At 33.7% G+C, this 20,449-nt stretch overlaps 1 protein-coding gene across 6 annotated transcripts in view; it reads left to right on the top strand.

Moving 5' to 3' along the window:
• The window catches only part of LOC137757679 (lysine-specific demethylase 6A-like), a 159,172-nt gene that overhangs the window by 70,412 nt on the left and 68,311 nt on the right, over window positions 1-20,449 (top strand). For all 6 annotated transcript variants that reach the window (XM_068534286.1, XM_068534285.1, XM_068534284.1 and 3 more), the window contains 2 exons: window positions 1,799-1,853; window positions 4,382-4,416. In XM_068534286.1, the coding sequence (XP_068390387.1) occupies window positions 1,799-1,853; window positions 4,382-4,416 (90 nt within the window). The remainder of the gene's footprint in view (window positions 1-1,798; window positions 1,854-4,381; window positions 4,417-20,449) is intronic.

The raw sequence follows: 20,449 nt of genomic DNA, 5'->3' as shown, positions 1-20,449 counted from the left end.
TCTGGATATTAATCCCTGATGAGAGCCATAATTTCAAATATTTTCTCCCAGTAATAGTTTTTTTTTTGATGCATAATAGTTTTTAATTTTTAAGAATCCTAGTCTTCTTTTTTCTTTTGTTGCCTGTGCTTTTGGTGTCCAAGAAATCATTGCCAAAACCTTTGTCATGAAAATCTTTTCCTGTATTTTCTTCTAAGAGCTTTATAGTTTAATTCCTCATGTTTATGTGGAAGATAACAGTCTACCTTCATTCTTTTCCACGTGGCTATTTCACAGCTACCATTTGTTGAAAAGGTTGTCCTATGTATGGTGTGTGAGCATAATAGGCTGTGTGTACCACCTACAGTGTTCTTTCCAATGATTCTTTTTATAGCCATTCTTTTGTTACAATATCAGATAGCAAGCATTAATTTTGTTGTTAGTTACAGCTAGTTGAGGAAGCATAGTTATGTACTCAGTGATCCCACATTGATTCTCCATAGAAGTATGATTCTTAAAACTTGCTGAAGAAGATTTCTTTTCACGAACAAGGCAGTGTTTAGACTACATGTCCAACTTGGCATTTTAAGTGTCACTATGTCTATCATATGAATTGTAGATAAGAATGACGTTTATGTAGTTGATTGTTTAATGACTTGTCCTTTGGTTACCTAATGGTATTATAGTTGATTATTTTAATTGTTGAATAATTAATGGAGACTCTGAAAATTGAACGTACATTTGTGGGAATAGTTTGTAGGATAGTTGATGGGGGCTTGCTTATTCCTGTTTCATTCAAGTTAAAAAATATTTTATTACCTGTTTTCTCTGCTTAAGTAGTTTATAACTCTGACATTTACATTGATAATTAATAGAGGTCATTTGTTATTCAGTGTTTTTCAATGACAGCTAGTGTTTTCATGTTTTAATGTTATCTGTGTTTTTAGTAATAAGTCTCTGTAGACAGACACGAGTGAGTTATTAAATATAATATCTAATATATATATTAATTATACATTATGTTTTCTATTTACTGTCATATTAACTAATACTGGTTAGTAACTAATTTCTTAGTAATGATCTGTTAGTTTTTATATATATTAATATACATCTAACATCTATCTATAGACAATTATATATATTTACATTCTGCATACACTTATTTGATACAAGTTGGATGTTTTAATATTTTATGAATGATTCTACATGCTTTACACACAATTTACATACCTTTTAAAAGAACCAACTATATTTCAGAGATGAATTTCAACATGGGTTATAGTTTTTAAATATCTTGAAATATACTGCTATTGAAGAAGGAATAAGCCTATATGACTTATTCTTTAGGAGATATCTAATAGTATTGTTTCATTTCTAAAGTCCAGATCTCATTTTAAGATAATCACTGATGTTTTAAAAGATACCATTGGGCTTTATAGATTTTTGTATGGTGAATTGAAACGCATCGAATTTAAACATTTCTATAACTTAATTTTTTTCTTTACTTGAATACTGAAATATTCTTCTTTTTTTAACCTAATAAAAATAGAGGATAAGTAGGTAAAGTAGTAGTTTTTAGCAGTAGTAGTAGCTTTCCCCCCACATCCTCCCTTCTTAACTATCCTATGGAAATACTTTGATAACACTTTGTTTCCACAATAGATTTTGAATCATAGTAATTTTATTTGGTTGGCTATTATGTTTTAGTTATATAACATGGTTTCATTATACATGTTAGACTGATAAAGACTGAAATATAAAAGTTGACTTTATGTATCTCTAAATTTAGCACATTAATGTCTTCACTTTTTTCTTACAGCATTTTCAGTTAGCTTTGATTGACTCTAATCCCTGTACTTTGTCCAGTGTTGAAAGTAAGTATTTCCACATACAATAGTTTTTTGTCTTTTTGAGGAACAGAATATCCATGAAACGTTTCAAATTATGACCATGAATACATTTTCAGATACTCTGTATCTTTGTTTCTGTTGGTTTTTGAGAACAAGAATGGGAGAACACAAGCCTGATTCAGAGACTTTAAGATAGTTGATCAGCATAATCACTTGATAACTGTAGAAATCCCTGTTTTCTCACAGAGCACTAACATATAGTGATTGCTTACCTTTTGCTAGATATTATTGGTGGTAGGCATTACTATCTTGTAGTGTCTGTTTTTAACCCATAAATTATTTCTCTTGTTTCTTTTAATGTCTTTGAGACTTTACATATTCCACAGGCCATGACTGGTCTTTGAATCTCATAGCCTCTGCTTATGAAATTGGGAAGATCAGAGTATTCAAAATAAAGTTAAAAAAAAAAAAGAATGGAAAACGTATTTTTGTTTATGAGTAACTTACACATGTACAGTTTCTTCATTGTTTATACATATTGTTTTTCAAGTTAGAAAGAGGTATGTATCCAGTTAATATTTTTGAAAACAATTAGATGATATAAAACTTTCATTATATGATTTCCTTCATGATAGCATGTATTCTTAATATTCTGAAAATAACGTTTCTAATAAAGTTCAAATTTCAAGATCTTTTTGGCAATGTTGCCAGTATTTTAGTACATATGTTTGAAAATCTCCGTGTTGAGTATTTTCCTAGTTGTATATTTATGGTCCTCTTTCAACTTATATTTAAGAATGAAATCGGAGATTTTCACTTTTCGAAAGATGACACTGTCACCTTATGGGATTGTGAGGCCAGAGACATGGGACCCGAGACTGAATTGGTAGGAAGTTCACATGGTGTTAGGGTGCCAGTTAGATAATCGTTTCTTTCTTGTTACTTATTAGATGGATATGAAGATGAGAAGAATGGGATTTAGATTCCCTAATAAATTTCTCCTTATTTCTGTCAAATAATGGAGATGAAATTTCTATTAACTGGATTTGAGGTTATGTTGGGAAAGGGCAGTGAGGAGAAAGAAAATCACTTAACCTACTAAATAAAGAGGTTGTTTTTATATATGAGACTAGAAAAAATTTGTGAATTGTATTTTGTTTATTTAGTTATTATCTTGTGATAGACTTTTCCTTTTCTCTGAAGAGGATGTTTTTATTCATAGGAGGTTTGTTAACTTGTAGTGTGTAACCAGTTAGGGAGAGCAGTGACTTTGTACCCAAAATTTATTTGATTTTAGAGTTAATTACAGAATTTTAGGATAATTTTTCTCTGTTATGTGCAGGAAATTATGGATATCTAGGGCAGTGTTTGCTAATCTGGATGTGGAGAAGTTATTAGAAAGCTAGGGAGTTTATTAAAGGAGATAGCTTTTCAGGCTTTTAATAACACAGGATCACTAAATCACAGTTTTTAAGAGCTGAGCTTAAGAATTGGTAGTTTTTTAATGCTTCCTAGAGAGAATATAATCTTCAGGCCATTTGCTGAGAGAGAATTAAAGATAAGGATGGCGTGGGAGGAGAAGGAAAGGACAGGAAAATAAACATCTTGTTACTTATGAGAATTTCATGATTCCTTTAAGACGTTTCTGGAAAGTAATCCTCATTTTATGTTCTCTGTAAAATTTTGAAAGCTTCTTCTAGTTACAGCCTAAAACAAAACATGAAAAGAGATTTGTTATTGACACATAAACCCCATAGAATTTAAATAGCTAGAATTTAGTTGTAATTATTGTGATTTTGTTTTATTGATCCTTACAGTTTTCATTGAATCTTTCATGTTCTGGTAATTGCAAACTGAGCAACAGGAAGAGCGTGGTGGGGGGGCGGGGAAGAAGGGGCAAATGTGTTGTACCTTTATCTGATTTATCAGATATACTTAGTTTATAATTTTGATTTTTAGGTGGTGGTACGACTTTTTTTTCTTCTTTAAGTAAAAGTCACTAAATTCTGAATATCCAGAACAAAGTCATTTCTTGTGTGTGGTTTTACTAATACTGTTTCAATCTATGACTTTTTAAAAAATGTTTAAATAGATTTACTCTGAAGAAAAATGTGTGTATGTTTAAAAACATGTCTTTATTTAATAGCTTTACTATATTTTTAAGGTGAACATTTTGAATATCATGTTTTAGGATATATACATTTGAAAGGCTATGTTTATTTAATATTGCTGATTTAAATTTAGTATACTTATTTACTGTTGATGTTTAATGTTTTTAATGTATTTCAGTGTGTTTTCTTAGAATTAAAAATAAGTAGATTAAATTTTTATTTAATAATGGCGTTTAATTGTGTTTTCTTAGCATGCTCATGATCTTTATAGATTTATTTGTACATTGTTCTATTAAAAACAAAAGTTGCACTTCTAAATCAAATTTGTGATCCATTTCTTTAGCATTTCCTTATGTTTTAAATGTTGTATAATCTCTGTTTTCACTCATTACCTTAAACTTAGCTGTATTGTAATTAATTCTTTTCCATGATCCGTTGTAGTTCAGTTTCATATTGCCCACTTGTATGAAACCCAGGTAAGTGTTTTAATTTACTTTACTGAAAACAAGAACAAAATCCTTATCCATACTTTAAGTGAAATAAAAATTATATAAGACAGTTTCATACTTTACACTTTCATACTTAAAATGAAATAATTATCAGTAAATTTTAGTTCAGTTTTGAGTATAAACTCCTGCATATATTTAATATTTTAAACTCATTAAATGTGTTTGAAATTTTGATTAGTGATAAAACCAAACAAGAGACATGAAGGAATTTGAGGTTTGTATTTGAGAATGAGTATAGTTTTGGTAACCATTTTCAACTCACTGTGATTTAATAAATTTCCAGAACACTCTCTGGCTGTACACTAGGAATTGTCAGTTAATGCAGTTTGCCTCTAAATTGAGTCATCTGCGTGGTTTGAAATGACTTTACTTAAGAAGTGTTCTACCATCCTGATGTCAGTATATATATTTTTCCAAAATATTTTTGCCTGTTTGAAATCAGATATTGTCTTAGAATAATTGCTTCTGTTTTTCTGTAATATCGAAGTGTCTTTAAAACATCTTATTTGTAACACAAAGTATAGTCACCCTTTAATGGTACTATCATAACTTCAGCATTGGCTTTAAAAACTGTTTCAGTTTAACTTTGTAATATTTTGTGCATAGCATATTTTGTTTGGCTGTTAGATTAAAAACTGTAGTATCATATAAATTTACAGTCTGTGGTCAGAAATCAGGAAGTTGCTAGGAGGCTGAAAAAAGTACATAGTTTATCAATAGTGTGAGTAGTTGAAGATTTAAGATTGTATTTCAGTTATAACATGCATTTAATAGCAGCTTTTCAGGGGTGAAAAAGCACTTGTTATGTAGTAAACATTTGTGAGGTCTATTCTTTTGTTTTTAGTCCAAGTATAAATTAATGGGGTGAGGGTAGATACTATGCAAATTTATACCAAACAAGGAAAGATGCTGGCATCTTCCTTTGTTCATATTATAAATGGATGTAGTAAGATAGTTTGAGATCATTTAAGTGTCAAGTTCCCAAACCCTGCTTATGGGTTAGCCATTTTGGGGAGCTTTAAAAAAATTGACATCAGGTTTCTATACCCTGTCCATCTTCCCTTACTCCCCAGAAAACACCCCCGAAATTTCCATATTTTCTGAATCAGAGTTGATATCAAGGTAGGATATTCTGGTCATCTGCTAATTTCTATTTTATAACATGAATGGCAGCCTTCTTATATCTATTGTTATAGATAAAAATTCTTACCTCCTCGTCTGAGTCTTTGTTAAGTATAGAGCTTTTATTCATTAGTTTTTTTCTTTTTCCCCCTTAATCTTTTGATGTAGGGAAAGTGATTTTACGTATATTCAATCTTTAGCTGGCCCAACAAATCTGCAGGTTCCTTACTGCAGGTAAGATAAGAACCTGCAATACAGAACCTGGGGATTCACACAGCCGACCCTACTAAACTGTTTTATGTAAGGTATCTTGAGCGGATTTTGGTATCCTCAGGTGTCATGGAACCAATCTCCACAAATACCGAGGGATTACTATGTTATGACAATTTGGTATTTTCGGATGTTAAAACTATCTTAATTTCATTACAATTTTCAAAGAAGGAAAAGAATATATATTAAACCCAAGTAATCAATTAAGTTATAGACCTTTCCCATTTGAATTTTTAAAAATTAGATTGTGGTGTTATTAAATTTTATAGTTGATGGCACTTTAATAGAATGGGGGCATGAAGTATAAACTGAGATATTCTTAGAAAGGAAAATATGAGTAGTATACTTGCATTTGGTATCTACAAGAATTCTTCATTTCAGTGAATATCTTTTTCTTGTTAATCCAAGATAGTTCTCCCATTGTAAAAAAAATTCTACTTATAGTTGATTATAGTTTCATAAAATAATTTGAGTAAAATATAATTTTCTATGTAGGTCTTTCTGATTTTTCTAATTTTCACCTATACATAAAAGTTCTTATTTATAAATACTCTATTTGTCATATTCTTACAGTTTTATCTTCCTGAAAGATGATAATTTTGTTTTCTGAAATTTGATAGGGTTATTATTTACTGTTTTAAAATCATTAATTTATTGAGATGGTTTCTGAGGGTTTTTAAATGAAAACAGAATTTTACCCTTATTCTGGTATTCTCATGAGTTCTACTGATTTTTTTCCAACTCCTTGTTTTGAAATAATTGTAAATTCACAGGAAGTAGCAAATATGCACAGAAGATACAGTGTACCTTTCACCTCATCTCTTCTTCAAGTGTTTACATCTTCTGTAATTGTAATACAGTATTGAGATGGGAAATTGACATTGGCACACTATGTATATATAATTGTATGCTGTTTCATTGTATATGTAGACTGCTGATGAAAGTGAGAGTAGACTACCTGGTATTTGCTGGAGTAGAGAACTTACTGTCTTAGAGTTTTCTGACTTGTTTGGCTGCCACTTTTACTGATCTTTTACCTGTATAGATCAGTCTTTTCTTGAAGATTTTTCTCTTTATAGTTGTTGGTATTTCCAAGTTTGGCTTCTCCAGAACTTAGTAAGGAATTTAGGAGGCAAAAGAAAACAACAAACCAACGAACAAAAACCAAAATCAAAAAAACCAAAACCCCAACTAAACAAATTTAAAAAATATATATTTACTGCTGTATTTTTCCTTGAGTTCAAAGATCAATGAATGGTTTACTTTTTTCCATATTTTTCCGATATTACATATAAAACAAGCAAACAAAGTTTGGAGTGATTTTAACTGGATTTAGTGGGAGAAATAAAAGTCTGTTTTCTACACCTAGTGTGGAATTGGAAATTAATGTCAGTCTTTCAAATTATAATGCAACCTTGTAGTCCTGAAGTAAATATACTAGATTGAGGTTTATTATTGTTAAATATTACTATAGTTCTAGTTTGTTAATGTTACATACACGTTTTCTGTGTCTTTGTTCATGAGATAGGTTTTTACCTTTTTGTTCTGCCCTTTGGAGATTTTAGAATGATGATTATACTGTTTTACAAAAGTGCTTTGGAAATGTTACCTTATTTTTGTATTCTCTGGAAGAGTTTGTGTTACAGATTGTTAGTATATTTCTTCTCATAATGTTTTGAAAAATTTAATGTCTAAGCCATTTAGGACTGGATTTTTCATAATTGAAAGAGTTTTGATTATGGATACATTTGAAAAGTGGTATTTGTCACTACTTTAGGAGAGAGTTGTAGATTTTTATTTTGATTCAGTTCTGTTTTAGGGAAGAGAATTTTTTTGATTTTGTCTTAATTATTGGCATGAATTGGTTCATAATATTTTCTTATAAAGTGTGTAAAGATCTGTGGTGAGCACCTTTATTTATTGGTCTTGCCAGGGTTTGTCAAATGTAGTAACCTTTCATATGCTTCTGTTACGTGATTGCTTTCTATTAATTGCTGCTCTCTTACTACTTTCTTTGGGTTTAATTTAGTCAGCGTTATTTTTTATTAATTTTTGACATACATAGGTGATTGATTTCTAGTTTTAAAAACAATGTGAATTAAAGTATTTTTTCTCCAAACATGATTTGATGCATTCTAAAAACTTGCTATGTCATGTACTTCTTATTTCAAAATATTTTCTAATTTCACCTGTGGTTTGTTATTTTGTTTGACCTGTGGTTATGTAATGTGTTGAATAACGTATACAACTACAACGATGAAAGAATTTTCTGATTATGTTTTTGGTATTGAGTTCCATCTTAAATTTGTTGTTTACCCTTTTGTTATTTAAATAAGTTGGAATTTTTTAGATTGCTTTTGGGCCATGGTATCATCGGTCTTGGTTAATGATTCATTTTTTTTTTTATTAGAAAGAAACGTGTATTTTGTTGTTCTTGGGTATACTGTGGTAAGTTATGTAGACTTGGTTGTGTTCAGGTTTTCCTATATCCTTTTCAACTTTTTAATTTAAAAATTCTTGCTTATCCATTAAATCCGTTCTTGAAGAAGTATGTATGGTAATAGTATTAAACATGATTATATGTGTTAGTGTGCCCTGATTTTCGACTACAACTTTTCCTCCTTTTTTTTTTTAAATGAATGTTTTCAATGGGTATGGAATTTTGTTTTTATTCCCAGAGTTTGAAATTTATGTTCCACTCTTGTTAAGCCTTATTGTTTCTTGATTTGAAGTCTCATGATTCCCTTGTTGATTCTTAGAAGGTGAAGCTTTCCTTCACCCTGATTTTTAATTTTCTGCTGATTACTTAAAATTTTTTCTTTGTATTTAGTTTCGTGCTGTTTTGCTACCATGATCCTAATTCTTTATGGTTTTCTGTTTGTGGTTTCTTGTATTTCTTGAATCTGTACTGTGTTCTCCTTTATGTTATGCAGGGAGGTTATTTCTTCAAAAACTACTTTTGCCCAATTATCTTTTTTCATTTCAGTGTCCAAGTACATGTACATTACAGATTTCCACTGTCTTTTCTATTTTTCTTTGTATTTTCTACTTCTTTTTCTCTCTCTTTATCTGTATTTTCTTCTGGTTTATTTTTCAGGTCACTTATCTTCTCATTTTCTGTATCAAATCTGCAGTTAAGCCACCACTGAGCTCTTAATTTTAATTATTCTCTTTTTTTCCTAAAATTTCTGATGGATTTTTACATAGTTCTTCATTCTGGGCTGAAATTATTCATCATTTATTTTCTCGAACATACTAATCTTAATTATTTGAAAGTCATTGATAATTCTGATATCTGAATCTCCTGTTGCCTTTGACCATTTGGTATTTACAAAATTTTTCTACTTAATTTTTACTTAATTTTTTACTTAATTTTTCTCTCCTTTGTTTTTACTTCTTTACAATTTGCTTTCAATTATTTACTGAATGCCAGCCTACATGTATGAAAACATACAGAGATCATTTTAACTTCTGGGCTTGTTTCAGTTTTCCTTTTTTTCCCCTGGCCAATTCTTAGACTGGGGAAAGATCACCATAATCCAGTGAGGCAATAATGTGATCTAAAAATGGTCTTCTTGTATTACAAGGCCTTGTATGATTTTAGATTTTAGTTCACCCTTTATCAAGGTTATAGTAATTTTGAGATTTACCTACATACTTGGGATGTATTTGACAGGACCTGTTGCCATGCTCAACTAGAAATGTTATGGTTCCCCAGTGCCGTAAAGGGAAAGGTGGGTGCTTTGTCATACTCTTCTTTGTTGGGTTTCTTTCTATGCTTGTATAAGTAGCCCTCCATGAGGAAGATGGAGGACATTTCCTTAAATTTATGGAGATTTTTTGGTATCCCATTTTAAATGGGGTAAGTTTCTGTAAAAATAGAAAGTTGTTTTCTTCTGGGAAAAGAGACAGTAATCATGCAGTGTGATGAATATTACGTGGAAAATAAAATAGGTCAATGAGATCGAGTGCTTTACAGGGAGATATCAAGGATAACTCAGATGTCTGTCACTTGGGAAGAAGTTGAAAAAAATACGGTATATTTTGTACTATCTAGTGTAATCATTCATATGTTAATGGAATGAGGAATATTCATTATTGTGTATCCTTTGGGAGGATATCATATATATTTTTAAGTGCATAGAGGAAAATGAAGCAATGTGTTGGGTATACTATAACTTATTTGGACATATGTGTGTGTTATTATTTGAAAAAGCCAAAGGATAAATCATTAGAAGTTTTAATAACTGCTTATCCACAAGAAGATGACAGAAACAGTGTGATTAAATAGAAGTTAATATAGTGTACCTCTCTCAACTTATACTTTGTTGTTGTGTGCTGGTCTAAGTCAGTAAAAACTCTTGTGGCTGGCTGGACCTGCCCTTCCAGTTCTTACTGTGATTGCCTGTCACCCTTGGGACCACACAGTGAGATCACAAGAAGAGAGAAGGGAAGAGCATGAAGAGTTCTGCTTTTATTGGAATCAAAGGAGGGTTTCAAGATTTCACTTTTTATTGGTGAATTTAAAACATACGAGCAGGGGGCTTCCCTGGTGGCTCAGTGGTTGAGAATCTGCCTGCCAATGCAGGGGACATGGGTTCGAGCCCTGGTCTGGGACGATCCCACATGCCGTGGAGCAACTAGGCCCGTGAGCCACAATTACTGAGCCTGTGCATCTGGAGCCTGTGCTCCGCAACAAGAGAGGCCGTGATAATGAGAGGCCCACGCACTGCGATGAAGAGCGGCCCCCACTTGCCGCAACTAGAGAAAGCCCTCGCACAGAAACGAAGACCCAACACAGCCATAAATAAATAAAAATAAATAAAGAATAGACTTGCACCAGAGTGATCTTTAAAACAAAAACAAAAACAAAAAAAAAACATTTGAGCATTAATTTAAAGCTCAGGAAGAGAAAAATGTGCAGCCTAAAGGATAAGTTATCTAAGTCAGCTATGATTTCTAGTACAGAGTTGGGGGGGGGGGCGGTGCATGCGTGGCAGACAGCCTGGTTCTTTATCTAGTCACATAGCTGGCAGTGTGTTTATTCAGATTAGCCAGCTTTCTAGTGGCTATTTCAGAGCAAAGCTTACGTCAGGCACTTGTGTTATAAAAAAGAAAAACCATCTGTAAGGGCTTAAATTTGTGTGAGTTTTAGAGTCTGTGGATTTTTTACATCGTTATCAGAAGGAAATTTTTAAAAGGCCAAAAAGTCAATAGTAGAATTTTAAAAATACCACCATTTGTGGTTATTTCTTGCAGAAAAGGGAAACTGAAATCAACTCTAACATTTTCTTCTATGTGCTGGTTTAAGAAGAGGGGACAAAGGGAAAACCTTGGAATGGATAGGGGACAGGATAAATAACATAGATTGTTTAGTAAAATTTTAAGACTTTAGAGTGGGCGGGAGGTTAAGGGAAGGCAAAGGAAATCCTATAAATTAAAAGATTTTTAAGAGACATAACCAGATTCAATGGTTGGACCTTGTTTGGGTCCTGAGTTAAGCCAACCATAAAAAGGCAGCTAGGAGAAAGTTGTGTGAGAAATTTTGATACACAGTGGTAATTTAATATTAAATAATTATTGTCATTTTTTAAGGGCCATGTACTTAGGTTTTAGAATACATAATTATGTATATTAAGGGATATATACTAATGTATTTATGGATATAACAATGATAATGTCTAGGATTTGCTTCAGAATTATCAAATGTGGGTAATTGAAATGATTTAATAGTTTTAAGGAGGTGACGAGTACTTAGAACTTTGTTATGTTTTCTGTACTTTCTGCACTATAATGTTTAAAATTTTACAGAATTAAAGTAATGGAATGTATGGATTTCTTTTTGTTTAGTGAGGTTAGTTTAGGCTTCTCTGAACAGCAACTATTTGAGTTATGCTCAGATAAAGATACGGAGTTAGTTGTGAGGATGGGATGTATTTAAATGTGCATGAGTGCCAGGGTGTAGTTGTGTTAGCAACAGAAAACACTTTGATAAGATATAGAGCTAGGAACTTGAAAGATCAAAAGGAAGCCAGGATAGACCCAGTGTTGGAACCCCTCCCCTCAATTTTGTGAAATTTATTTCCTATTAATTGTTTTTAGTCTTGCCGCCAAAACCATTGATTTCTTAGTTGTTCTTAAAATTTAGATCCTTTAAGATGTATTAATCTTATGTCCAAATAATGATAATGTTTTTCTTCTTGACCATTTATGATTGGCATCAATATCTTTTGCATCATTTTAATGATATACTCAGAGTGTTTAACCCTATAGTATTACCTCTTTTGGTTTTGATTACTTGGTTTCTCTCATAAATAAGTAGATCTCCTTCTTCCTCTTTCACTCAGTCCTATTGTGTTTTTCTCTTTGTGTGCTGCCATTAATGGGTTGGATAATTCTTTAATTATAGGCTTAAGGAAACCAGAAACTGATTCTTCAAAAATTATTTTTCATAAGCCTGTATAAAGAGGAAACAGTGCAGAAGTGTACAAAATTAGGATAGAGCACGGCATATATTGTTTTAAAAAGTGTTAATTGTTGCATAAATTATAGCAGAGAAATTTGAAAATATAGGTGAAATAATTTCCTGTCAGAATATAAATTACCCAATTTTATTCAAGAAGTGAAACACTTGAATAGATGAGTTACCATTCCAGTCTTACTCGTGGTAATCAATATTTAATATAAAATATAAAATATTTTAATGAAAAGCCACATGGACTAGATGATCACATTATTGGATGACTCTATCCTCTAAAGTTTAGAGATTAAGAAAATTTTTGAATTTTTTATGTTTCTACAATGGTGTTTATTTTTGAATAGTTTATATAGAATAAAAAGACACGAAAGTGTGCGCTGTTAAGTTCCTTTCTTCCTGTCCTTAGCTACCAATTCCCCTTGTAATCAGACATCAGTGAATATAATTTTGAGTATTCTTGCAAAAAGAATACTCTTCAGCTACTTAGGCAAATCCACACATTTGTTTATACACATGCATGTGTGCACGCACACACACACAGTATAATTTTTTTTAACTCAAATTACAGTCCATTATGTATGTTCATTGGTGACTGCCTTAACTTCTTTTGTTAATATCTTCGAAGTCTTTATGTAGCAGGACAGGTAGAACTGTATTGTTATATTTGCTTATTAATGTCAGTTCATCAATTTAACAGTTATGAATGATTACAAACAATGCTTCTATTGAATAATCCTTCATTTAAGTCATTTTCAAAATGAGTGGAATTGTTACTTTTTTTAAAAAAAAGGCTATTTATTTATTTAGACAATTTGAAATGCATCCTCTTTTATTTACTTATTTATTTATTTATGGCTGTGTTGGGTCTTCGTTTCTGTGCGAGGGCCCCCTCCAGTTGCGGCAAGCGGGGGCCACCCTTCATCGCGGTGCGCGGGCCTCCCACCATCGCGGCCTCCTCCCCTCCCCCCGCCCCCTCGCGCCCCCCCCCCCCCCGCCGCCTCCCACCCCCTCCCACCCCCTCCCACCGCGGAGCACAGGCTCCAGACGTGCAGGCTCAGCAGTTGTGGCTCACGGGTCCAGCCGCTCCGCAGCATGTGGGATCCTCCCAGACCGGGGCCCGAACCCGTGTCCCCTGAATTGGCAGGCAGACTCTCAACCACTGCGCCACCAGGGAAGCCCCTGTTACTTTATTTTTTACATTAACACTTAAGTGAATTTAGAATTAATTTTAATACGGAGAATACAGACAGAATTCATTTTTATAAATGGATTGAAAATTGTACATAAAGATAAATGTAATTCAGGTTTTGTTTAAAAGTAATCATATCATGAATGATTAGGTATACCTTATGCAATGAATTCACTGACAATTGAACATAAGTAATTGTAAGGAAAAAAAGGGCTTAAAAATGAAAGGACAAAGGATAAAACTCTTGATTATCATTATTCTAATAATAAAAAGAAATGATCAGAAAACCCATCTTACTTATAGATGAATCAGGATAAAAATCATTGCAAGACTTCTAATCAGAACCATGCAAGTGCAAAGAGTATGGGAGTAAAATATCCCCTCCAGGTGTTGAAAGAATAACATCTACCTACTTAGAATTCTATGACCGGTGCCATTATCTTTTCACAGAAGAATTACAAATTAATTATATACTCCCCCATTAAAGAGGTGCCTCTCTTAAGTGTGAACTGAGATTGATGACTTCTGTCCAAAGAGTACATTTGTGGAAAGAGTTAGTGGTGGGGAACTTTTCAATGGAGCTGACAAATACTGTATGTTAGCCAGGTGTACATAGTTAACAGCATCAGTAGTAGGTCATGTTTGATAAGATGTATCCTTTTTTTTTTTTAAACTATGGGTTTATTTTATTTATTTATTTATGGCTGTGTTGGGTCTTCGTTTCTGTGTGAGGGCTTTCTCCAGTTGCGGCGAGCGGGGGCCACTCTTCATTGCGGTGCGCGGGCCTCTCACTGTCACAGCCTCTCTTGTTGCGGAGCACAGGCTCCAGATGCGCAGGCTCAGTAATTGTGGCTCACGGGCCTAGTTGCTCCGCGGCATGTGGGATCTTCCCAGACCAGGGCTCGAACCCGTGTTCCCTGCATTGGCAGGCAGACTCTCAACCACTGCGCCACCAGGGAAGCCCTGATATGATGTATCCTTGATACGAGATGATGGGAAGAGTATTTTACCTCTGTAGTCTTCATTCTGAAAACATATTTCCCCATTCTAACCCGGAGGAAAATATCACACAAACTCCAAATACACAGAACTCTTAAAAAGTACTTGCCAGTGCTACTAAAAACTTCTATTAAACTAATCAAACCTGAGACTCTATAATAGTCAAAAGAAACTGAAGGAGACATGGCAACTAAGTAAAATGTGGTATCCTGGAACAGCAAAATGATATTAGGTAAAAGGGACATTGGATAAGAGTATGGGTTTCAGTAATAACTGTATATCCACATTGGTTCATTCATTGTGATGTATGCCATACTAATATCAATAATATGGAAAATTTAGTATGACTCTATTAGAACACTGTAGTATGTTTACATTTTTTCTATAAATTAGACAAAATTAAGGTTGAAATTTATTTCATAATGTGTAGGAGAAATACTTTTTTAAAAAATAAATTTATTTATTTTTGGCTGCACTGGGTCTTCGTTGCCATGCACGGGCTTTCTCCGGTTGTGGCAAGTGAGGGCTATTCTTCGTTGTGGTGCATGGGCTTCTCATTGCGGTGGCTTCTCTTGATGCAGAGCGTGGGCTCTGGGTGCACTGGTTTCAGTAGTTGTCTCATGTAGCCTCAGCAGTTGTGGCACATGGGCTCAGTAGTTGCAGCTCGCGGGCTCTCGCACAGGCTCAGTAGTCATGGTGCACGGCCTTAGTTCCTCTGTGGCGTGTGGGATCTTCCTGGACCAGGGCTCGAACCCTTGTCCCCTGTATTGGCAGGCAGATTCTTAACCACTGCACCACCAGGGACATCCCTCAATATCTTCTTCTTTAAGACATTAATAGTGACAGTATACAGTATATTGGGTGTTTATAGCATATGGATATATAAAATGAAATAACAATATTAATAGGGACAGGAAGGAGAAATTGGGAATATTCTGAGCAAGTATAGCTACACTCACTATACTTGGAAATGGTATAGTATTCTTTGTGATGGAGTTAGATTTGTTATGGGTATATTTTATAAACTTAGTTAAATCTAAAGACAAAGATAGCTTTTAAGCAAAGGAATATAGAAATATAGTCTCCAGAAGGACATATGGATCCTAACATGGGTACAGCTGGCAACAGAACATCAAAATACATGAGGTTTTGAGAGGTAGATGAATGAACTATTCTCCCTGGAATCTTAACCAGCCTTATTCAATAAATGAATAATCAGCTACAGAAAAAAGTGTATACAGGGTAACTTGAACAGTGTATGATCAGTCAATTTGTCAGTCTAAATAACAGTATTATCAATCATGTTATGAACTGATTGACTTATATAGAACACACAGTCAATAGTAGAGTCTTAACAGCTTTCATGGTACGTGGAGCAGTCGTTAACATAGGTAACCTTCTGGCCCATGGACTACACCTTGAAAGTTTAAAAGAGTTCATATACAAACTTTAAAAGAGTTTATAACAAATTATACTAAGTACGTTCTTAAAACACAGTGTAATTATAAACTTGTGACAGTATGGTAGCAAAAAAATTCTCATATAGTTGAACATGTAACAGTATAGTTCTAAACTATGGGTCTAAAAGAAGTCACAAGAAAAACTAAAAAAAATTTTAATTATAAAAGTGAAAATACAGCCTCAATTTGTGGGTTGTGGTTAGAGAGTTAGCTTAGAATGAACTGTATAGCTTAAATGCTTGTACGGAAAATGAGAAAGATCTAACGTCAATAGCCTCAGCTTTTACCTTGAGAGAACTTAGAGCAAATTAAGCCTAAGGCAAGCAGAAGGAAGAAACTAAGAAAGATAAGATCAGACATCAATGAAATTGAAAAGAAAAAACAGTATGAACAAAATTGAAAACTTGTTCTTTGTTAACAGTAGATTTGATAGACCTCAGTTTCAGCTATCGGAGGAAAAAAAGACACAACTACCATTATGAAGAATGAAAGAAGATAAATCCTCTTTCATTTCATTCAAGTGATGAGGGGTAATCACCACAATGAAAAACATTTAAAAAATTTCAACAGATAAATAAGAAAGAACGAAACAAAAGAAAAAGAAGAAAGAGGGGTTGTCACTTGTATTAGCCAGGATTTTCCAGAGAAACAGCGAATAGGAGCGTATAGGTGTGTATATGTTTGCATGTATAAATATACATATATATATATAGTATGTGTGTATGTGTATATTGTGTGTGTGTACATTTATTATAGGAACTTGCTGATGGAATTGTGTCTGCAAGCCAAAGAAACTTTAGTCCAAATCTGTCTAGTTCTTTAGTTCAAGAACCGCGAGTTCGAGTATCTGAAAGCAGAAGATGACGTTCCATTCTCAAGCAAGCAGTGAGCAAAGTTACACTTCCACTGCCTTTTTTTTGTTTGTTTGTATTGGCTGATGCCTACCCACATTGGAGAGGGTGGGCAATCTTCTTTACTCAGTCTGTGCATCCAAATGGAATCTCTTCCAGAAATACTTCACAGATACACCCAGCAATAATGTTTCTTAGCCCAGTCATTACTTAGCCCAGTCAGCTGACATATAAAACCAAGCATCATATCACAACTCAGTCCACATACATTACCAGTACAGTAAGGGAATGCCTGAACAGCTCTATGCCTGGAAATTTTATAACTTGGATAAAATGGATCAATTCCTTAAAAGACACCAAAGTAGCAGAATTCACTGAAGGAGAATTTGATAGCCTGAAGAGCCCTCTTTCAAAGTAATTGAATTAGTCATTAAAATGGTCATGTCATCTGCAGATACTATAATTTAACTTCTTCATTTCCATGTCAGATATCTTTTATTTTTCTTGCCTAAGTCCTCTGGATAAAATTTTGAATGCTGGAGTGAAAATAGATATCCTTCTCTCTTTATTGGTTTTAGTGAATAGTCTTTCACTTTTTCAGCATTGTGTATTATGTTCACTAGTTTTTTCAAGACTTTTTTCCCCATGCATTTTTAGGATCACTACAAAATTGCAGAGAAGGTACAGAGATTTTGTATATATTTATTGCCCCATAGTCTTCCGTGTTATTAAATCCCCACCAGAGTGGTACATTTGTTGCAGTTAATAACGTACGTTGACAACCCATCATTACCCAAAGTTCAGAGTTTACATTACGGTTCATTCTTAGTGTTGTACATTCTGTGGATTTGGACAAATGAATAATTATATTTATCTATCATTATTGTATCATACAGAGTGTTTTCACAGCTCTGAAAATCCTCTGTTCTCTTCCAGTTAACCCTTCTGCCTCCCCCAATCCCTGGCAATCACAGATCTTTTATTGCCTTCATAGTTTTGCCTTTTCCAGAATATCAGAGAGTTGGAATCAGAGAATATGGTCTTTTCACGTTGGGTTCTTTGACCTAGTAATATGCATTTAAGTTTCCTTCATATCCTTTTATGGCTTGATACCTTATTTCTGTTTAGCTCTGAATAATATTCCATTGTCTGGATGAACCAAGTTTATTTATCCATTCATCTACTGAAGGATATAGTGGTTTCTTCCAAATTGTGGCAGTTATGAATAAAGCTGCTATGTAATCACTTTGGTTTTTCATAAATGCCCTTCCATCAGATTGAAGTAGTTCCCCTATATTCCTAATTTGGTGAGTATTTTTAAAAATTAATTAATTTATTTATTTTTGGCTGTTGGGTCTTCATTGCTGTACATGGGCTTTCTCTAGTGGTGAGCGGGGGCTACTCTTTGTTGCAGTGCACAGGGTTCTCATTGTGGTGGCTTCTTTTGTTGCAGAGCACAGGGTTCTCATTGTGGTGGCTTCTTTTGTTGCAGAGCACGGGCTCTAGGCGCATGCGCTTCAGTAGTTGTGGCAGCAGGCACAATAGTTGTGGCTCACAGGTGCTAGAGTACAGGCTCAGTAGTTGTGGTACACAGGCTTAGTTGCTCCATGGCATGTGGCATCTTCCCGGACCAGGGCTGGAACCAGTGTCCCCTGCATTGGCAGGTGGATTCTTAACCACGTGCCACCAGGGAAGTCCTGGTGAATATTTTTCATCATGAAAAGATGCTGAATTTTGTCACGTTTTGTGAAATTCTTTTTCTGCTGATCGTATGTTCTTTTGACTTCTTTCTGTTAATGTGCAATATTACATTGAGTGAACCATCCTTTCATTCTGGGAATAAGTCCTACTTCATTTTTTATTAATATGATGCTGAATTCAGTAAGTTAGTATTCTTTTGAGAATTTTTGCATAAATATGCATAAAGGATATTAGTTTGTAGTTTTCTTTTTTTTAATAAAATGTCTTTGGTTTTGATATCAAGGTAATACTGACCTCATAGAATGCATTAGGAAGTTTTCCCTCTGTTTTCATTTTTTATGAAGGATTTCAGAATTGCTGTTCATTTTTCTTAAATGTTTGGTGGAATTCCCCAGTGAAGACACTTGTTTCATAATTTTTCTTTGTTTGGAGATTCATGAATACTGAGTCAGTTTCTTCACTGTTTATAGGTCTGTTGAGATTTTCCTATTTCTTCTTCGGTCAGTTTTGGTAACTTACATGTCTGTAGGAATTTGTCTATTTCATCTAGGTTATGTAATTTTTTGGCATACAGATTTTCATAGTTTTAATTCTCTTAACACTTTATTTTTATGAAGTTAGTAGTGTCTCACTTTATGATTTGTGATTTGGTCTTCCTGTAAGGTTATCAGTCCACCTAAGTTTGTTAATGTTGATCTTTTCAAAGATTCAGCTATTGATTTCCTTGTTTGTCTTTTGTTTTCTTGCTCTCTATCTTCATTATTTCCTTCCATCTGCCTTTGTGTTTATTATGTTCCTTACTTTTTAGTTCCTTAATATACAGTATTAGGTGTTTTAAAATTAATTAATTAATTGATTTTATTTATTTATTTTTTTGGCTGTGTTGGTTCTTTGTTTCCATGTGTGGGCTTTTTCTAGTTGAGCCGAGCGGGGCTACTCTTTGTTGCGGTACGTGGGCTTCTCATTGCAGTGGCTTCTCTTGTTGTGGAGCATGGGCCCTAGGTGCACAGGCCCTAGGTGCACAGGCTTCAGTAGTTGTGGTGCACAGGCTTAGTTGCTCCGTGGCACGTGGAATCTTCCCGGACCAGGGCTTGAACCCATGTCCCCTGCACTGGCAGGCGGATTCATATAGATAGGCTCCTACAGTATTTGTCTTTTGTGTATTACTTATTTCACTTAGCATAATACCATCAAGGTTCTTCCATGTTGTAGCATGTATCAGAATTTTATTATTTTTAAGGCTGAATAACACTCCATTATATCTGCAGTCAGCCCTCACTGTCCATGGGTTCTGCATATTCATATTAAGCCAACCTCAGATCAAAAATATTTGGGAAAAAAATTCCAGAAAGTTCCAAAAAGCAAAACTTGAACTTACTACATTCCAGCTACTATTTACATAGCATTTACATTGAACTGGATATTACAAGAAATTTAGGGATGAAGAACACAGATGTAAGGATGTGCATAGGTTATATGCATCTACTGCTGCATTTTGCATGTATAAGGGACTTGAACATCCACTAAGGTCCTGGAACTAACCTCCTGAAGATATCAGGGATGACTCCATTTATATATATCAAATTTTGTTTGATTTATCAAATATATGTTCATCTGTGAGTAAACACTTGGATTATTTCTCCCTTCAGCAGTTTTGTAGTAATGATGAATGAAGAAGATAAGGGTGTAGTATATGATGAAAAAATGAAAGTTTTTAACCCAAGATGTGTAAATAATTGAATTTTTGTTCTTTTTTTTGTTATTTTTTACCCCCCAAGATTGTTTGAGGCCCTTTGAAATTCCGTATGAACTTTAAGATGATTTTTAAAATTTCTGGCAAATACAGTGGGATTTTGATAGGGATTACATTGAATTCTTCAATTGTGTTATCTTAATGCAGGAGGAATACTTCACAGATATTGCAGGTTCA

The sequence above is a fragment of the Eschrichtius robustus genome (assembly GCF_028021215.1).
Source record: "Eschrichtius robustus isolate mEscRob2 chromosome Y unlocalized genomic scaffold, mEscRob2.pri SUPER_Y_unloc_3, whole genome shotgun sequence".
NCBI classification, from domain to species: domain Eukaryota; kingdom Metazoa; phylum Chordata; class Mammalia; order Artiodactyla; family Eschrichtiidae; genus Eschrichtius; species Eschrichtius robustus.
This window is presented reverse-complemented; position numbering and strand designations above follow the sequence as displayed.